The sequence below is a fragment of the Oncorhynchus kisutch genome, linkage group LG3, assembly GCF_002021735.2.
Source record: "Oncorhynchus kisutch isolate 150728-3 linkage group LG3, Okis_V2, whole genome shotgun sequence".
Classification (NCBI taxonomy): domain Eukaryota; kingdom Metazoa; phylum Chordata; class Actinopteri; order Salmoniformes; family Salmonidae; genus Oncorhynchus; species Oncorhynchus kisutch.
The window spans coordinates 67,981,714-68,002,226 of NC_034176.2; the positions used below are offsets into that span (position 1 = coordinate 67,981,714).

The window sequence follows — 20,513 nt, forward strand, 5'->3', positions numbered from 1 at the left end:
AAAAACATTTCCACTGCATTTCAGCCCTGCCAGAAAAGGACCAGCTGACACCATGTCAGTGATTCTCTCGTTAACACAGGTGTGAGTGTTGACGAGGACAATGCTGGAGATCTCTGTCATGCTGATTGAGGTTGAATAACAGACTGGAAGCTTCAAAAGGAGGGTGGTGCTTGGAATCATTGTTCTTCCTCTGTCAACCATGGTTACCTGCAAGGAAACATGTGCCGTCATCATTGCTTTACACAAAAAGGGCTTCACAGGCAAGGATATTGCTGCCAGTAAGATTGCACCTTCAAGGAGAGCGGTTCAATTGTTGTGAAGAAGGCTTCAGGGCGCCCAAGAAAGTCCAGCAAGTCTCCTAATGTTGATTCAGCTGCTGGATCGGGGCACCACCAGTACAAAGCTTGCTCAGGAATGGCAGCAGGCAGGTGTGAGTGCATCGCTGCAGCTGTACATAGTCCATCGGTAAATAGCTCACCCAATTTACCTACAGTGGGGCAAAAAGTATTTAGTCAGCCACCAATTGTGCAAGTTCTCCCACTTAAAAATATGAGAGAGGCCTGTAATTTTCATCATAGGTATACTTCAACTATGACAGACAAAATGAGAAGAAGAAAATCCAGAAAATCACATTGTATGATTTTAATGAATGTATTTGCAAATGGTGGAAAATAAGTATTTGGTCACCTACAAACAAGCAAGATTTCTGGCTCTCACAGACCTGTAACTTCTTCTTTAAGAGGCTCCTCTGTCCTCCACTCGTTACCTGTATTAATGGCACCTGTTTGAACTTGTTATCAGCATAAAAGACACCTGTCCACAACCTCAAACAGTCACACTCCAAACTCCACTATGGCCAAGACCAAAGAGCTGTCAAAGGACACCAGAAACAAAATTGTAGACCTGCACCAGGCTGGGAAGACTGAATCTGCAATAGGTAAGCAGCTTGGTTTGAAGAAATCAACTGTGGGAGCAATTATTAGGAAATGGAAGACATACAAGACCACTGATAATCTCCCTCGATCTGGGGCTCCACGCAAGATCTCACCCCGTGGGGTCAAAATGATCACAAGAACGGTGAGCAAAAATCCCAGAACCACACGGGGAGACCTAGTGAATGACCTGCAGAGAGCTGGGACCAAAGTAACAAAGCCTACCATCAGTAACACACTACGCCTCTAGGGACTCAAATCCTGCAGTGCCAGACGTGTCCCCCTGCTTAAGCCAGTACATGTTGCATCCAAAGTTGCATCCAAAGAACACCATACCTACTGTGAAGCATGGGGGTGGAAACATCATGCTTTGGGGCTGTTTTTATGCAAAGGGGCCAGGACGACTGATCCGTGTAAAGGAAAGAATGAATGGGGCCATGTATCGTGAGATTTTGAGTGAAAACCTCCTTCCATCAGCAAGGGCATTGAAGATGAAACGTGGCTGGGTCTTTCAGCATGACAATGATCCCAAACACACCGCCGGGGCAGAGAAGGAGTGGCTTCGTAAGAAGCATTTCAAGGTCCTGGAGTGGCCTATCCAGTCTCCAGATCTCAACCCCATAGTAAATCTTTGGAGGGAGTTGAAAGTCTGTGTTGCCCAGCAACAGCCCCAAAACATCACTGCTCTAGAGGAGATCTGCATGGAGGAATGGGCCAAAATACCAGCAACAGTGTGTGAAAACCTTGTGAAGACTTACAGAAAACATTTGACCTCTGTCATTGTCAACAAAGGGTATATAACAAAGTATTGAGATAAACTTTTGTTATTGACCAAATACTTATTTTCCACCATAATTTGCAAATAAATTCATTTTTTCCCCCATTTTGTCTGTCATAGTTGAAGTGTACCTATGATGAAAATTACAGGCCTCTCATCTTTTTAAGTGGGAGAACTTGCACAATTGGTGGCTGACTAAATACTTTTTTGCCCCACTGTACCTCATACCCATACTGTTGTTATTTATTTACTTTTCTGCTCTTTTGCACACCAGTATCTCTACCTGCACATGACCATCTGATCATTTATCACTCCAGTGTTAATCTGCTAAATTGTAATTATTCGCCTACCTCATGCCGTTTGCACACAATGTATATAGACTTTCTTTCTTTTCTACTGTGTTATTGACTTGTTTATTGTTTACTCCATGTGTAACTCTGTGTTGTTGTCTGTTCACACTGCTATGTTTTATCTTGGCCAGGTCACAGTTGTAAATGAGAACTTGTTCTCAACTAGCCTACCTGGTTAAATAAAGGTGAAATAAAATCAAATAAAATGCACAGTGAGGCGAAGACTTTTGGAGGATGGCCTGGTGTCAAGAAGGGCAGCAAAGAAGCCACTTCTCTCCAGGAAAAACATCAGGGACAGACTGATATTCTGCAAAAGGGATTGGACTGCTGAGGACTGGGGTAAAGTCATTTTCTCTGATGAATCCCCTTTCCGATTGTTTGGGGCATCTGGAAAAAAGCTTGTTCTGAGAAGACAAGGTGAGCACTACCATCAGTCCTGTGTCATGCCAACAGTAAAGCATCCTGAGACCATTCATGTGTGGGGCTGCTCCTCAGCCAAGGGAGTGGGCTCACTCACAATTTTGTCTTAGAAGAATGGTACCAACACATCCTCCGAGAGCAACTTCTCCCAACCATCCAGGAACAGTTTGGTGACGAACAATGCCTTTTCAATCATGATGGAGCACCTTGCCATAAGGCAAAAGTGATAACTAAGTGGCTCGGGGAACAAAACATTGATATTTTGGGTCCATGGCCAGGAAACTCCCCAGACCTTAATCCCATTGAGAACTCGTGGTCAATCCTCAAGAGGCGGGTGGACAAACAAAAACCCACAAATTCTGACAAACACCAAGCATTGATTATGCAAGAATGGGCTGCCATCAGTCAGGATGTGGCCCAGAAGTTAATTGACAGCATGCCAGGGCGGATTGCAGAGGTCTTGAAAAAGAATGGTCAACACTGCAAATATTGACTCTTTGCATCAACTTCATGTAATTGTCAATAAAAGCCTTTGACACTTATGAAATGCTCGTAATTATACTTCAGTATTCCATAGTAACATCTGACAAAAATATCTAAAGACACTGAAGCAGCAAACTTTGTGGAAATTAATATTTGTGTCATTCTCAAAACTTTTGGCCACGACTGTACTGCATTTATGGCTGTGATCATGATACGCCCTCTAAATGTGTCTCTGGCCTCATTTTCAGGCGACCGTGGTCTGATCGAAAGGATTGGCTGCCTCGTTTCAGTTACGGAACATGAGTGGCTCTAATTGGTGGGAGGTTTAGTCATGTGCGCTACCCCTCCAATCAACAGAGACGTTTTGTAAAGCGCTAAAGTTGTGCAGACATTACTTTATCAGTGGATCTCAAACTAGTTGACAGTTTCGCGTTTCTAGTAATTTTTGTTATTTTATTGATACGGGTTTTACTTTTTATCAAAATGCCCGAGGACAGCGGCAAAGAGTTCACCATGGTAACATGCAGTGCGCCTGTGAATATTGCTGTTATCAAATACTGTGAGTATCGTATGTTCGTATAATCCACTAACGACATCTATCTGATCGTCTGACTCAGTCAACCAAAGAACACTGTCAGCCAAGTGTAGCCTGTCCTTAGATGGCCACATCTAGCTTCATGTAACGTAAATTGTAATATTGACTGAATCTTTAAAGTTCTTGCTCGCCACACTGTAGCCAGGCGTTGATGTTTGTGCATTGGTACATGACAAATGTATTGCCACAATGATGTGAAAGGAATGTTCTGTGTACAATCTTTGAAAATAACTGGATTGAATTGTAAATACGTTGTTGTTATTGCTGTTTCAAAGGGGGGAAGAGGGATGAAGAGTTGATTCTACCTATAAATTCATCTTTGAGTGTCACATTACATCAAGACCAGGTAAGACTAATACTGTACACCAGACACTCAGAAAGTGGCTAAATATTACTGTTTTGTTAAAACAACAAAAACTAACGATTACTGCCTTGTGTCCTTATTCCTCCCAGCTCAAGACGACCACAACAGTGGCGTGCAGCAGGTCGTTCCAGGAGGATCGTATCTGGCTCAACGGCAAAGAGGAGGACATAACCCAGCCCAGACTACAGTCCTGCCTTAGGGAGAGTGAGTCACTATATGCAATGATATGATAGAGGGAGAGAGTAGAGGGGGAAGAGTAAGAGGGCAAAGGGGGAGGACAAGCAATGATGTGTTGTTTTTGGTGGTTATCTTCCTCAGTTCGGTGCCTGGCCCGTAAGCGACGTAGTGATGGGGAGGCTGATGTAGACACGGCCGGTTTGTCCCATAAAGTCCACATCTGCTCTGTCAACAACTTCCCAACTGCAGCCGGACTTGCCTCTTCTGCTGCCGGCTATGCCTGTCTGGGTAAGAGACTCTGTCCCGTCATAATGGTTTGTACCTAACACAGTATCAAATGAAGTAAAAGCTTGTGTGAAACTAGTTTTATGCTTACTCCTTCTTTTCCTTTTGTCTCTCCATCTTGTCTCCTCACTCCACTCTCCTGTTCCAGTGTACACCCTGTCCCGGGTGATGGGAGTGGAGGGGGAGTTGTCTGTGGTTTCTAGGCAGGGTTCAGGCAGTGCCTGTAGGAGTATGTATGGGGGCTTTGTCCAGTGGATTATGGGCCAGCAAGGAGATGGCAAGGACAGTCTGTCCCAGCAGGTGGAACCAGAGACTCACTGGCCTGAGCTCAGGGTCCTTGTACTGGTGGTAGGTCTCTCTGATCATTACTGAAGTTGGCTTTTTCTGTAGCAAATGTTGGCATATACATTTCTCCCATGTCTTTAATAATCTCAACACCCCCATCTCTTTGTCTCCCTCTCTCTTTTTAGGTCAGTGCTGAGAGGAAACCAGTTGGCAGCACTTCTGGCATGCAAACTAGTGTAGAGACGAGCATTCTCCTGAAGGTATACACACACACACACACACACACACACACACACACACACACACACACAGAGTTATATGTTATTAACCCTTACCCTTACGCTCTCCCCCTCAGCACCGGGCAGACTCTGTGGTCCCAGCCAGGATGAAGGAGATGATTGAGGCTGTACATAAGAGGGACTTTACTGCATTCGCTGAACTGACCATGAAGGACAGCAATCAGTTCCATGCCACCTGCCTGGACACCTACCCACCCATCTTCTACCTCAACGATGTGTCGCGCCGTGTTATCAACCTTGTGCACCGCTATAACCGTCACTACAGGGAAACAAAGGTGAGCACCATCCGGGAGTTAGTTCTTTCTTTTAGTCATGGAAATGTGCTAGTCATATGGAACATTGACAGTTCTACAAGGGGTCTAAGCTAAGAAGCAGAACAAGGTGCAGTAATTGTTGATATTCAGAGATTATGAAACTGGTAGTATTTCTACAGTTCAAGAAGAACAGAAAATGTGTTAACAAGCCCAAGTATAGATGTGGTAAAGAAGTCAATGGAACTTGACCAAAACAATGGAAACGCCATGGAAAGATCCAGAATCCTCCTTATTTCCCCTAAGTGGAATTAGCCTACATTTAGGCTATTGTTTATGTGTATTTCACACTATATTGTGGTAAAAATCGGAGTATAATGCTTGTATTGATGTCAACAATACATGTTCATGTCATCGTCACCAATCAACTGCATTACAGTTAGAAAAAGACTGACCACCACCACTGATTTATCTATGCTACCAGCTTATACGAACGGGAATTAGCATTTAGCAGTCACTTCTTCTGAACCTGAAAAGAGACTACTTGAAAACAGCCAAGTATATCCAAATCGGACTTTGTAAACACATTGTGGGCCTGTTACAATACATTGATCATGACGAATATCCACTTTTGTTAGATCAGATTTTTTGAATGTGCACCAATCTGCCATCCTTCTGCATTCTATTGACCTCTTTACCGTGTCTATGACCTAGTACTTCTTCATGAGTCTCAGAGGACTAGTGCAGCATCACATCCCTCCTTCTGACACTGTTATAACACTGCTGTAACAAAGCTATAACTTTGGTCCAGAGTTCTTTTCCTGAGTTTAAGCAGTGACCGGTGTTTTCTCTTCTCCACCAGGTGGCATACACATTTGATGCAGGTCCCAATGCAGTGATCTACACTCTTCAGCAGAATGTGGAAGAGTTTGTCCAGGTGGTCAAACACTTCTTCCCACCAGAGACCAATGGAGGACAGTGAGTTTCTCACAAACACACACTCAGACAGTCAGACAACACTTCCTCCTGTGACTTTACCTGTCCCACGTCAGGTTTCTAAAGGGTCTTCCGGTTGCCCCAACAACATTATCTGAGGAGCTGAAGCAGGCCATTGGTATGGAGCCCATGGTGAAGGGAATCTGCTATATAATCAGCACTAAGGTACACACACACACATACATAACCACATACACATAGGCAGCACCCTCCGGGTCCTTTGCCCGTTTCCTGTGCATCTCTGCGCGTTGGCGTAGTGGAAGGTTTTGGGGAGCGAGCTTGATGCTCTCTCCAACCGGCTTACGGGAAATCACCAGGAAAGCAGATCCTATAAACACACACATTATGTATGGATCTGATACATTTTGATGTGATATTAAGTTGGTTTGTCTGAGGGATTATTTCTGATTTGTGTATAAGGCTGGACCTGGACCTCGTGTGGTGGAGGACCCTAGTGAGCATCTGCTTGGATCTGACGGGCTGCCCAAGGAGAGTGCATGATACAAGCCAGCCTCCCAGCTGGGCAGAGACAGAACTCTTTGATGAAAAGAAAGACCAGACATTAACAATCAACAATTCCAATTCAATCAATTGGATACATATGCATAGATGTAGTCATAAAAGGGGCAATCTGCAGTTGCTATATCCATTTTTGGACTTATAAATGTATTATATGTAACCATTGAAGAAGATAACTTATAAATGCTGCTTGAGTTTAGTTCAATTGTCGTACCCCATCAGAACTCAAAATATTAGCTTGTTTTACTACAATGTTTGTAAACAAAGTAAATGTAAACAAACATTTAAAACATGGTTATAACTATAATTTTGACATCATGCATGGTCAGTCCTTGCATCCATAGCGCTGTCTATAATTTTGAGAGTGGTTACATTTCTCCAGCCCCATCCCTCAGCTTTTTACCAAAACTAAGGATTGCCCCTTTAACTGGAGCGAAACAACCACACACGGCTGAATACCTCTAACACTGTTGACTAGTGCTACATTCGGACACTTTTCCTATTGCGAGTTTGGATGAAATGTTTTGTAATGTTAAAGAGGGGCGGCAGGGTAGCCTAGTGGTTAGAGCGTTGGACTAGTAACCGGAAGGTTGCAAGTTCAAACCCCCGAGCTGACAAGGTACAAATCTGTCGTTCTGCCCCTGAACAGGCAGTTAACCCACTGTTCCTAGGCCGTCATTGAAAATAAGAATTTGTTCTTAACTGACTTGCCTGGTTAAATAAAGGTAAAAAGAAAAGAAAAAAAGAAAAAAAAGATGTAGCGATGCCTTGTGAGAATGATCAGAAATATTCTAGTACTTTGATAACTGTAAACTGTTGATTTGATTTAAGTAGATTATGTACATGATTATGTCCATGTTATTAAAATATAATGGTTAAGTCACCTTTAGAGTGAGTGAATCATAAGAATCTAATGGATTTGTTAACCATTCAAAAGGATTATAAATTACAGTATTGAGAACAATGTCAGTGCTTTAGTATAAGAGCTGGATATATAGCCTACATGTCATCTTCAGAGGTGGCACCACAGGTCCCAGAGTGGTGGGGGCATTTTTTTCTCTCCTGATGGTAACCAGGTAAAACTACAAAAACTCTACAACCTAGTGTTAGCAGGGACCTTAAGGGTTGCCCTATTGCCTGGGGCAAGTGAACTGAGCTTTCAGGCAAGTTGAGTCTGCTTTAAAGTTGCCCCAGCTAAAAATGTTTTACTGAAAACAACAAAACCGTAAGGAATTCCAATAGGCATAGCCCAAAACTGATCTTTCTGCTTCATCCCCCATTGTTTAAGTCAGGGTGTCACAGCAGATTTCCTTCTCTTCCTCTGAAGAGGTGTAGCAAGGATCGGACCAAAATGCAGCGTGGTATGTGTCCATGGTTTTTAATGAGAAACTGAACATGAACACATAAACAAAATAACAAAGTGAAAACCCGAAACAGTCAAATGTGGCACAAACACTGACACAGGAAACAATCACCCACAAATCCCAACACAAAACAGGCTACCTAAGTATGGTTCCCAATCAGAGACTATGACTAACACCTGCCTCTGATTGAGAACCATAAGGCCAAACATAGAAATAGACAAACTAGACACACAACATAGAATGCCCACCCAGCTCACGTCCTGACCGACACTAAAACAAGGAAAACACACAAACTATGGTCAGAATGTGACAGTACCCCCCCCCCCCCAAGGTGCAGACTCCAACCGCACAACCTAAACCTATTGGGGAGGGTCTGGGTGGGCATCTGTCCGCGTTGGCGGCTCTGGCACTGGACGTGAACCCCACTCCATCATTGTCTTAGTCCACCTCCTTAGCGTCCTTTGAGTGGCGACCCTCGCCGCCGACCTTGGCCTAGGAACCCTAACAAAGGGCCCCACTGGACTGAGGGGCAGCTCCGGACCGAGGGGCAGCTCCGGACCGAGGGGCAGCTCCGGACCGAGGGGCAGCTCCGGACCGAGGGGTAGCTCAGGACCGAGGGGTAGCTCAAGACCGAGGGGTAGCTCATGACTGAGGGGTACCCTACGACTGAGATGTAGCTTAGGACTGAGAGGTAGCTTAGGACTGAGAGGTAGCTCAGGACTGAGAGTTAGCTCAGGCTGGTTGACGACTCTGGCGGATCCAGGCTGACTGGCGGATCCTGGCTGAATGGCGGCTCTGGCGGATCCTGGCTGAATGGCGGCTCTGGCGGATCCTGGCTGAATGGCGGCTCTGGCGGATCTTGGCCGCTCTGGCGGATCCTGGCTGCTCTGGCGGATCCTGGCCGACTGGCGGCTCTGGCGGATCCAGGCTGACTGGCGGATCCTGGCTGAATGGTGGATCCTGGCTGACTGGCGGATCCTGGCTGACTGGCGGCTCTGGCGGATCCTGGCTGACTGGCGGCTCTGGCAGATCCTGGCTGAATGGCGGCTCTGGCGAATCCTGGCCGACTGGCGGATCCTGGCCGACTGGCGGCACTGGAGGATTCTGGCGGACTGGCGGATCCTGGCTGAATGGCGGATCCTGGCTGAATGGCGGCTCCTGGCTGACTGGCGGCTCTGGCAGACTGGCGGTTCCTTGCAGACTGGCGGCTCCTTGCAGACTGGTGGCTCTGGCGGCTCCCTGCAGACTGGCGGCTCCTTGCAGACTGGCAGCTCCTTGCAGACTGGACAGGCGGGAGACTCTAGCAGCTCTGGACAGGCGGGAGACTTGCAGCTCTGGACAGGCGGGAGACTCTAGCGGCTCTGGACAGGCGGGAGGCTCTAGCGGCGCTGGAGAGGAGGAAGGCTCTAGCAGCGCTGGACAAGCGGGGCGCACTCTAGGCCTGGTGCGTGGTGCCGGCGCTGGTGGTACTGGGCCGAGAACACGCACCTCAGGGCGAGTGCGGGGAGGAGGAACAGGGAGTACTGGGCTCTGGACACGCACAGGAAGCCTGGTACGGGGAGCTGCCTCCGGAGGGCTAGTGCGTGGAGGTGGCACTGGATAGACTGGACCGTGCAGGCGCACTGGAGCTCTTGAGCACCGAGCCTGCCCAATGCTCCCGGTCGGTTGAATGCTCCCGGTCGCCCTGCCAGTGCGGCGAGGTGGAATAGCCCGCACTGGGCTCTGCAGGCGAACCGGGGACACCATGCGTAAGGCTGGTGCCATGTACACCGGCCCAAGGAGACGCACTGGAGACCAGATGCGTAGAGCTGGCTCCATGGCACTTGGCTCGATGCCCACTCTAACCCGGCCGATACGAGGAGCTGGTATGTACCACACCGGGCTATGCACCCGCACAGGGGACACCATGCGCTCCACAGCATAACACGGTGCCTGCCCGGTCTCTCTCGCTCTCCGGTAAGCACAGGAAGTTGGCGCAGGTCTCCTACCTGGCTTCGCCACACTTCCTGTGTGCCCCCCCAATACATTTTTGGGGCTGACTCTCAGGCTTCCTTGCCAGCCGTGTTCCCTCGTATCGCCAGCTCCTCTCTCATGCTGCCTCTGCTCTCCTAGCTGCCTCCACCTGTTCCCATGGAAGGCAATCCTTACCTGCCAGGATCTCCTCCCATGTGTAGCAACCCTTGCCGTCCAAAACGTCCTCCCATGTCCATTCCTCCTTGCGCTGCTCCTGCTGCCACTGCCTGTCACCAAGCCGCTTGGTCCTGTTGTGGTGGGTGATTCTGTCACTGCAGATTTCCTCCTCTTCCTCTGAAGAGGTGTAGCAAGGATCGGACCAAAATGCAGCGTGGTATGTGTCCATGGTTTTTAATGAGAAACTGAACATGAACACATAAACAAAATAACAAAGTGAAAACCCGAAACAGTCAAATGTGGCACAAACACTGACACAGGAAACAATCACCCACAAATCCCAACACAAAACAGGCTACCTAAATATGGTTCCCAATCAGAGACTATGACTAACAACTGCCTCTGATTGAGAACCATATCAGGCCAAGCATAGAAATAGACAAACTAGACACACACCATAGACTGCCTACCCAGGGACCAACACTAAAACAAGGAAAACACACAAAAACTGTGGTCAGAACGTGACACAGGGTTCCCAAACATGGTCCTGTGCCCCTCTCCCCCAGCACTGCACAGCTGATTCAAGTAACTAACTCATCATCAAGCTTTGTTGACTTCTAGGGCAAAAAACAAAATGTGCACCCAGTGGGGGGCCCAGGACTAAGTTTGGGAAACCCTGGTTTAAGTGCAAGTTGGACAATTTATGTCTGCTGGGCAAGTTGAGCCTGCTCTATATTACAACAGGTAAACGTTTCCCCCTTTGACCAAATCATGTCAGGCAGCAAAGTTAGTTAAGGCAAAGATTATGTATAGAATGACAAGGGTTACGGTCCAAACACTTAAAAGACACACCCTCGTCCACTTACCCTCGGTTTAAGCCCTTGGGGGAATCCCAGTTGCCTTGGTGTGGCGGTCCAAATTATTAGCAAAGAAAGGGAGGATTTGCAACGTAAGCACCTTAGCCCTCGTTTTTAGTCGGCTTTGCGAGTGTATAATTATGTTCACTCCGGGGCCTGAAACTCCCCTATTCAATTCGCGACGATTGTACGTCCGCTAAGAAAAGTCAGAGAACTCAAAAACAACATCAATGGAGAAGTCAACATACACGTGTAAGTAAAAACAAATGCAAATCAATTAGAAATTGTGCTACTAATGCACATGACAGCACAAACAAGTCAAATAAAAAGTCAATACGTTTTTGTTTGGTGATCTTTTGGAAATTGTAGAAATAAAAAACGTCATCAGAAGTGTCCACTTAATTTGAGGGTATAGGTTGTGTCTTTTAAGTGTTCGGAGCGCAATTACTTGTCTCTCTACCCTAACAATGGAGTCGTTGTCCACAAAACGGAACAGGTTAATAAGTATAGCTGGTTGTCTAGCTTCTGCCTATCCTCTTTTTGGATTTGGTGGATACATCTCATGATGTTTTACAATTTTTGAATATTCGTTGAGTGTTGTTGATGTCAACCGCCTTTATTCAATGGAAAGAGAGCTGCTGCTAGCTTCATGCATAGCCACCTCGAGAAAAAACATGTATTTCACCTTTTATTTAACCAGGTAGGCTAGTTGAGAACAAGTTCTCATTTACAACTGCGACCTGGCCAAGATAGAGCAAAGCAGTGAGACACAAACAACAACACAGAGTTACACATGGAATAAACAAACATACAGTCAATAACACAATATAAAAACAAGTCTATATACAGTGTGTGCAAATGAGGTAAGATAAGGGAGGTAAGGCAATAAATAGGCCATAGAGGTGAAATAAGCGATAGAAACGAAACAACGTCACTTGCTTGTATCATACAGATTTTTGGCCGAGTTGGCGCACTCGCTTCGCCTCGCCTCTTCCTCTCTGCTTGAGGTTTACTCCACCCAGATCACATCCCCAACCCTTTTACCTATCGCTCAGAAGTTACGAGACCGAGGGCCGGACAAGGCGGCTGCTACCACCCACCCTTCTTCTTCCAAAATTAATACATTTTCACTTTCCATAATAATCGAACGTGACAACCGCGATCAGTTGGATAACTGCGGAGGGGGTTCTGTTGGTCCGAACGGAGACAGAATGGGAAAATAGAATGGGCTATGTGGGCCAATGAACAGGCTCTGGCGGCGGGGCTCAGTGAGTAGAGAACTTTTGCCAAGTTTAGACATCTGAGTTTGGCATTTGTATAATGGTAGCAACTGTTAAAGGAATGTATAATCCCATTACGTGTGAGTTATTACTGTATAAGAATATATGTTTTTTTTCCAGTAGGGTACGAGTAACAAACATTGGTCATTAAAACCGACCAAAAACAAAATGTATAACATTTTCCAGACAAAAATATTATAAATCATGAAATTATATTGGTAGTGAGAATATTGGAAAAGTAAAAAATATCTGTATAAAACACCAAATCAAATCAAATTGGGAAAAAAGTATACAATTGATTTGGTTCTTGGCACATTTTGATTTGAAAGTTACAGTATATATATAAAAAAGTGTCTTCATCTGTGACTTGAGGGAAATGTTTTGATAAACCAAAACATTTCTTCTTCCTACTTCCTCATTTCAGTTCTCCTTACTGGTGGCATAGTGGGTGTGGCCGGCCAGTTCAGGGACCGGGAGTTTGCTGCTTATTCTATGTATCCTTTCACTGGTGCAAAGCTGTCTCTCACAGTATAATTCCATGTACAAAATTGTATCTATTGTTGTGATTAAATGCTGAGTTACCATTGACACGTCACAAGGAAATGTTTGTAGATGCATTATAGACATATACACCATCATTTATCTTATTTGTGCCATTTATCTTATTTGTGCATTTATGTCAAGATGAGACCCAAATGTATATTTGCATTGTATAGTGAGGTCCAGGTGTACCTGTTGTTGTTGAGTAACCTTGACTGGTGTGCCCAGAGCTGCAGGGGTGTTTGTCTGTCTACTAGAGTACCCAAGGGGCAAGAGAAACAAGGGCACCAGTGTAGAAAGGACGTGAGTACCCACATATGTAACAGTATTGCTTCCGTCCTTCTCCTCACCTCTACCTAGGCTCGACCCAGGGACCCTCTGCACACAGACAACAGGCACCCTCGAAGCATCGTTACCCATCGCTCCACAAAAGCTGCGGCCCTTGCAGAGCAAGGGGAACAACTACTTCAAGGTCTCAGAGCGAGTGATGTCACCGATTGAAACGCTATTAACGTGCACCCCGCTAACTAGCTAGCCATTTCACATCGGTTACACTCTGTGAAGTCACTCTGACAGTGATGCAACAGATATGAGTCCACCAGTTGAAAGCAAGTCATGAGCAAGTCTTCATTACTGAAAGTTCACGATAAATAACTCTTAATATTGTGATTCTTCCAGGGGTCAGTACTGCTTCACTGTCTGTGTGAAGTCATTCGGCCCACTGACCAGGAACTACTATGTCAGAGCATTTCTACATGCAGCGTGAGTACATTGTGTGTCAGTCTAGTCAGATCTCTGGGCTGAGACAACATTATTTTCCTTCACTGTCTCCTTCCAGCTGTATCAGAGACAGGTTGTGTCATTGTGCACAGTCATTCTCGACACCATCTTCATTGTTTAAATATCACATTGCATGTTATCAGTGCCTTGCCTTTGTAACACTCTTTCTCTGTTTGTGGGTGTTTATAGGATCTGCGTTCCTGGTGGTTTCATCCTTGCAGCTGTTCTTGGCTGTGTCTGCCTCGGCATAGCTAGCCTCATCTACCTTGCGGTTAGTATTTCAAGTATTTGACCCAAGTTAGGTGGTCAGACAACAACAAGGTAGTGTTGTTGTCTGACCGCCATATAGAGGCAGTGTGATAAATCTAATTGGTGCAATATCTGCTGATGCTATCAGTTGATGCAACACTCAGGTTTCCTGTATGAACCTACTGTACTTGATTTACAAGGAAGCGTTTGTTTTCCCTCTGGTATTTTTGTTGAAACATTATTAGCTAGTTAAGAAACCTAGCCTGTCAGGGGAGTAACTTGGCTGTTATCACCTATTGTTGTTGGGAATCCACTGCATGCATGTTTCTAGAGAGCAGCACCAGAGCAACCCATTTATCTATGTTATTGAGGGAGCCTGAATGATCTTTTGTCTATTGTGTCTGTATGTCTTCCAGGCGGCCATCCGAGGGGAGCAGTGGGAGCCCATCCTGCCCTGGAAGGAGAGTGCCCGTAAGCCTGTGGGAGAGAGCATCAAGCTCCCTCCCCAGAACCCTCCACCACGCCCACCCGCAGAGATGCGCAGGAAACGGGCAGAGGACCTGGAGGCGGCTGCCTATGTCAACCCCATCGCTGTCACTGCCAATGATGACTAGATCCCCTTACTGTTCCTCCTTCAGGCCTGTTGGGCTAAGCTCACTCAGATTAGCTTATGGTTCCACTGAGCCCCAACCAAAACAGATCTACAGTGGAGCCCCACCCAGGCCATACTCAGTCCCGACTGCCTTTGGCTGAGGGCCGAATCCTAAATTGAGATGGATAAGCTTGCTTAACTTAGGTTTTGTGTAAATTGGGAATTGGCGTCAATGGGAATTTTTTATGGACTGGTATCAAGTTAGGAATCAGGCCTCGGAGAGTAGAGGGTTGTGGAGAGGACACACTGCTGCTGATGTTTGATGATGTATAAGGGATTGTATTGAACTGAGATGTTGCTGTGCCTTAGTTACTGCAAAAGGGTTGTGTCCTACATCTCTGCACCACCTGCCACATCTCTTTCAGTTATAATTTTGGTCCCCAAAAGGCTTTGGAATGTAAATGGAAAATTTTGTATTCTTGTTGCGACAGTAAGTTATTTTGAGAGCAATTGAACAAATGGATGTGGATGAGAATCAACCACATTAACTGGCACAGACCTAATGAAATTGTTTTAAAAGAGAATGAAGAGCTATTTCTACATTTTGTATCCTCAAAATATACTGTATTATTTTACACTGGAATGTTAATTGTTTATAAGCAAGCGCTGTTTTGCGTTATCTATTTATCTTTTTGGACGGTTTACTATGTCAGTGGTCAACTAGCTGTATTATGGACAGTTGTGTATTCACCTCTCTACAAAATAATGTATGTCTATGTTTTATGCTTGTTATGCTTTTGATACAATCTGAAAATAAACAGTTATTCTAGTTATTTAAAATGTGCATGTTTACCATATAACAATTAATGTTTCTGTCTGTTTCATCATTGATGAACTGTGGGTTCATGGCCTATTTACTGCCTTAACTCCCTTATCTTACCTCATTTGCATTCACTGTATATATTTTTGTTTTCTTTTTTTCTACTGTATTATTGACTGTATGTTTTGTTTACTCCATGTGTAACTCTGTTGTTGTATGTGTCGAATTGCTATGCTTTATCTTGGCCAGGTCGCAGTTGCAAATGAGAACTTGTTCTCAACTAGCCTACCTTGTTAAATAAAGGTGAAATAAAATTTAAAAAATAAAAGGTATTGATAGACCCGTGGCAACTCTTGTTTACAACAAAAATATGCATTGGTCATAGGCTTTGAAACCATTAACTGACTTTACACCAACAGCCTTGGCAGTGGTTGCCACTCATCCAGCATGCAAATAATCGTCTTATTTCCCAATAATCGTCTTTAGTTCCCATTTGTGTTAACGAATTGCAGGAATTTTCAGAGCCTTTGTCCTTACGCACTACTGCTGCCTAGTGGTACAAAGGTAAACGGCAGCGAACTGTGATAATCAAAACGAAAATAGTTGGCATGCACCAAGATTGTCTACATGGAGCATCCGTAGAGTAAACTCTTTGGCATGCGTATTTTGCTCATGTTGTTCATGGCTGAAGCTGGGTCAAATCCCAGCTGAACCATAACCCATCTTCGTGACAACTCTGTCCCGGGAAGATGTCGAGCCGTGCTCTGAGGAGGTTGAAGGGGAAACAGCGGGGGCAGGAGGCCCTGGACCTCGGTGATCTTGTCCCAGGTGAAGGGCCAGAGCCAGAGGAGCAGGCTGCGGATGTTGAGGAAGAAGAAGTGGAACCGGATGAAGCTGTTCTCCAGTCTGTTAAGAGCAGCATCAGAAAAGCTAAGAAGAAAAAGAAAAACTTGAGCAACATTTACGAACTGGTGGAGTGTTTCTCCTTTTCTAACACACATTGCAAAATGTTTAAGAAATGTCTCGCTAACTGCCACGTAGCTCCACCCCCTAGGCTACATAACTGTGTGACAAAGCTAGCTAGCTATGCTAGTCAATGAAAAAAGCAGCAGGACACAGTGACATATGCAGACTGTCAACAAATCAAACCAGCATTATACTGACTAACCGATTTTGCCTGGCCAGACAGGAGTCATACAGTACACCCCCTTGCCTTGACCATATGAATGTCACGATGATAGGTTGGAATCCCAATGGCAGGAAATCAAGGCAGAGACTGACCAGAGATTAATTAAAACTGTGCAATGTAGAGATTTAATCTCTGATATACAACCTTAACCTGAGCCTTTCTGTCCTTCTTGCTGGAACCACATCACTGCAGATATATGACGCAGAGAATGAAGCAGAGAAAGCCACGACGGATGAAGACACAGTGAAGCCAGAAGAACAGAATGGTGATGAAAGCAAGGAGAAGAGCGACAGCGGGGAAACAGAGAAGAGAGATGCACAGCCTGAGACGGGTGCTGCGAAGGTGAGGAGAGAGACGGACAACCCTGACACACTGTAGCCTCCACAGTACTATGGGGTATTGTGAGCCCCATTCCTCCTCAGTCTTGTTGTTATTATGGATGATCGATCTAGTCAAAATGTTTTGAAGAGTTGTCTAATAGTTTTTATTTTCTTATGATGTCAGTCCGGAGATAAAACAAGCAAGAAAATGAAGAAAAAGAAGAAGAAAAAGAACACTACAGGAGAGAAACAGGTATAAAGCATCAGTCCATCTTGACAAATCACTTCCACATATGTCCCCCAATGTGAGGGCACTGTTGTGCACATTGCCATATTAACCACTGCTGTGCACATTGCCATATTAACCACTTGCTTTAGCAGCATTTTATTGTGTATTGAGGCTATGGGGGTGCTGCCCTGGCGCCGTCTCACTCCGTCACATAGGCTGCTCTGTCTTATGTGTGGTTGTCAGGAGGGAGCTGGGGATGACATTGACGCGTTGCTGGAGACCATAGAGCAGTCTAATGGACTGACCCTGCAGAGTGAGGGCTGTGGAGCCTCGGACAACAGGCCTGTGCTCTATGTGGAACACAGGTGAGTAGGTTAACAGCACAGCAGCCAATAAGACATCAGGTCTCTTAGTGGGGTAATTTCATACAATCATAATATACTTAATTTATGGCAGTCATTTACCAGTGATACATTTTATTGGGACATACCCTATTTTGTTTGTTAGGAACCTGAATCCTGAGACGGAGTTGAAGAGATACTTTGGAGCTCGAGCAGTTCTTGGAGATCAACGGTAAGATCTTCACAGAACTCCTTATCAGTGGGACTACTACTATTAAAGGTTACAGTGTAAGGCCATCTCTTCATTCTTTCCTCAGACCTCGTCAGAGACAGAGACAGTTCCATCGCAGCACCTGGATGACCATCCCTAAAAACACCTGGCCACGCTTCAGTCGCCCAGGTCAGACCTACACTCAACTTCTCACACTCGGCATCGCTCAGAACGCTGAAAGCCTTGTGAATAAATACTATTTATGCAACATTTAACATAAATGTTTTTGTGGATGCAAATGTAATTAAGTATCTCCCATGACAAAGTCACAAAACAAAAGATAATGCCCTCATACTAGGGCTGTCCCCAACCCCAAAAATGATCAGTCAACCAAGAGTCGTCTGTTCTTTTGAGCAATTGATTGGTCTAAATTCTAAAACGTGCATTTTCCCATTATATTTTGGGCTCCCGAGTGGCGCAGTTGTCTAAGGCACTGCATCTCAGTGCTAGAGGCGTCACTACAGACACCCTGGTTCGAGTCCAGGCTGTATCACAACCAGCCGTGATTTGGAGTCCCATAGGGCGGCGCACAATTGGCCCACGTCGTCCGGGTTTGGCTGGTGTAGGCGTCATTGTAAATAAGAATTTATTCTTAATTGGCTTGCCTAGTTAAATAAAGGTTAAATAATATATATATATATATGACATGTGCTATGTGTTTTAATCAAATCAACTATATGCACTGAGCTTGTCTGATGCTTTAAGCGAACTGTTTGATTAAATATTTAAGACACACATCAACAGTGTATAGCACTGTCCCTGTTGCTGAAGCCATTTCTGACTGAAAAGTTATGTTACCGAAATCCCTAATTTGTTTAGGAAAAACATTCCCTATTCCCTCAACCCTTGCTCTCTCTACGTGACGCATGTATGCTTTGCATGCACGTGACCAATAGGGCCTGACATATAGCATATCATAATCACATCAATAAATTGGTTATAACAATCTCTGAACACCGTAAGACAAACACCGTAACACAAACACTCAAACAGGCAACAGAAGCAGGAACTGCCTTATTTCTGTAGATATATATGGATGATTTATAAATCCAGGCACGTTTAACAGTTAGACTATTGATTATAGACCTAATTAAGTTGAGGTTTCCTCTCTCCTCACTTAGTCAATTAAGGCAAGGACTGTTTTCTCATCTCCTAACTCTGCTGCTGCCTCTGTTGCATTGTTATCAACACCAATATGCCGGTTAACTTTGCTATTAGCAACATGGTCTAAGCAAAGGCGAGAAATCAACAGCGCACTGATGTTTCAGAACCGCAGACAGCGACCACTGTCCAACGCAGGAGAAACCACATTAGTTATAAAATAATATAATTTTATTTTTGTTGCACAATTGTTCTTACATAGTATAAGCATATACAATTCCAGTATCACGTCTTAGACTGATGGGCTGTTCCATCCCCGCGGCCTTCACAATGGATCAGTCCACTCAGAGAAGCGCAAATCAGACAGGTGTCATGTACAGCATGATTGTTATTGTATTTAATTTTTTTGCTTCTGCTCAACTAAAGAAATCTTGGTCGACCAAACAATCGACCAGTCGACTAAATGAGGTTAGCCCTACCTCATACACTAAAATACTGTAACTATGATGGCATAAATCAAGTTCATGTAAACAATCGAGAGGCATGACAGGATCCTCGTTAGCTGCTGTCAAGGCAGCCGCTATTCTTCCTGGGGTCCAAACAGGATACCCCGGTATGCAGTATAAATGGTTTATTTCAAAATACCGACTGTATGACTTTCAATACCGTTCAGAAATGAATAATAAAAAATAGTTTTTGGGGTTAAGGGCACCCCTGCCTTGTGAGGTTGCATACTACTTCACTGCTTATAAATATAATTTAAGTATTACTATAAGAAATCTAAGATGTGTCAAATAAATTATATCCAGCTCATGGCTCCAGCTATGCATTTGGTTTCCTAACTTGCTAGCTAAGTGGCTAGATGTCAAGATCAAGGTTCTTGGTTACAGAAGAGACATTCAATCCCCTCCTGGATCAAGATCCATGTTGCCTAAATGGTTTTGTGTGTAAATAAAAAAAAAATCGATATTTTTATTTGATTTATATTCATTATTATTTGAAATAGAGCCCCTTATATGCATTTTGGGTAATACCGTATACCCCGATATGGTACAGAAACGGTATGACGGTAAGAAAATCTGGATACTGCCCAACCCTACAAAACAACACATCAAAACAATAGTCTACATCATAAATAAATCAATATATTACAACAAACATTGTGTACTATACAAATTCACACTGCTCCACCATTACAAATGTACAGTCTAAAATTGACAACAATACAATATTACAATGTGTGTATCTCTTCGCACTCCATGTTGTGAGGTGTTGTTTTATATATTTTTTAATCTGATTTTATTGCTAGTTTGGGTTACCTGATGTGGGAGAGAGTTCCATGTAGTCTTGGCTCTATGAAGTACTGTGCGTTTCCCAACCTCTGGTCTGGCCTTAAGGCAGGCCTCTACAACCCTGTTCCCGGAGAGCTACCATCCTGCAGGTCTTCATACCAACCCTAATCTAGCACACCTGATTCTAATAATTAGCTGGTTGGTAAACTGAACCATCTTATTTAGGATGAGGATGCAAGTTTTTGAAATGAGCTCTATGTGTAGTGTACATTTAAGGGCCAACCACGCTATAGCTCCAGACTCCACTAAACTGTAGCTCCAGTTCTCTGAAATACATGTTGATATGCCAGTTTCTATTTATTAGGATTTAATCAATTATGCTTATTTGAATCCCCATCTCCTCGTGCTAACGCCTCTGTGTTGA

The 20,513-nt window shown here is 44.6% G+C and overlaps 3 protein-coding genes across 7 annotated transcripts in view; all 3 read left to right on the forward strand.

The window, feature by feature from the left end:
- Positions 1 to 3,231: 3,231 nt before the first annotated feature.
- Positions 3,232 to 7,617, forward strand: LOC109873073 (diphosphomevalonate decarboxylase-like). Its single transcript, XM_020464597.2, has 10 exons — positions 3,232 to 3,522; positions 3,834 to 3,904; positions 4,012 to 4,126; positions 4,241 to 4,387; positions 4,533 to 4,732; positions 4,855 to 4,929; positions 5,025 to 5,243; positions 6,082 to 6,197; positions 6,272 to 6,380; positions 6,636 to 7,617. Exons 1-10 carry the CDS (start codon positions 3,447 to 3,449, stop codon positions 6,714 to 6,716), a joined length of 1,209 nt encoding a protein of 402 aa, XP_020320186.1. The 5' UTR covers positions 3,232 to 3,446; the 3' UTR covers positions 6,717 to 7,617.
- A 3,475-nt stretch (positions 7,618 to 11,092) lies between these two features.
- On the forward strand, positions 11,093 to 15,387 carry LOC109888400 (cytochrome b-245 light chain-like). Of its 5 annotated transcripts, none has more exons than XM_020479566.2 (6): positions 11,093 to 11,337; positions 12,790 to 12,859; positions 13,134 to 13,208; positions 13,584 to 13,667; positions 13,875 to 13,956; positions 14,351 to 15,387. In XM_020479566.2, exons 1-6 carry the CDS (start codon positions 11,316 to 11,318, stop codon positions 14,546 to 14,548), a joined length of 531 nt encoding a protein of 176 aa, XP_020335155.1. In that variant the 5' UTR covers positions 11,093 to 11,315; the 3' UTR covers positions 14,549 to 15,387. The 5 variants fall into 5 exon arrangements, 2 of the variants coding, with proteins under 2 accessions (XP_020335155.1, XP_020335154.1); XR_004206691.1 differs by having other exon boundaries at positions 11,094 to 11,337; positions 13,134 to 13,377; XR_004206689.1 differs by lacking the exon at positions 11,093 to 11,337 and adding an exon at positions 12,102 to 12,353 and having other exon boundaries at positions 13,134 to 13,377.
- Positions 15,388 to 15,963: 576 nt separating this feature from the next.
- LOC109888401 (transcription factor 25) overlaps positions 15,964 to 20,513 on the forward strand; it is a 30,834-nt gene continuing 26,284 nt past the window's right edge. The window contains exons 1-6 of the mRNA XM_020479567.2: positions 15,964 to 16,317; positions 16,728 to 16,877; positions 17,040 to 17,108; positions 17,328 to 17,449; positions 17,592 to 17,657; positions 17,743 to 17,825. Coding sequence (XP_020335156.2) covers positions 16,096 to 16,317; positions 16,728 to 16,877; positions 17,040 to 17,108; positions 17,328 to 17,449; positions 17,592 to 17,657; positions 17,743 to 17,825 — 712 coding nt within the window. The 5' untranslated portion in view covers positions 15,964 to 16,095. The remainder of the gene's footprint in view (positions 16,318 to 16,727; positions 16,878 to 17,039; positions 17,109 to 17,327; positions 17,450 to 17,591; positions 17,658 to 17,742; positions 17,826 to 20,513) is intronic.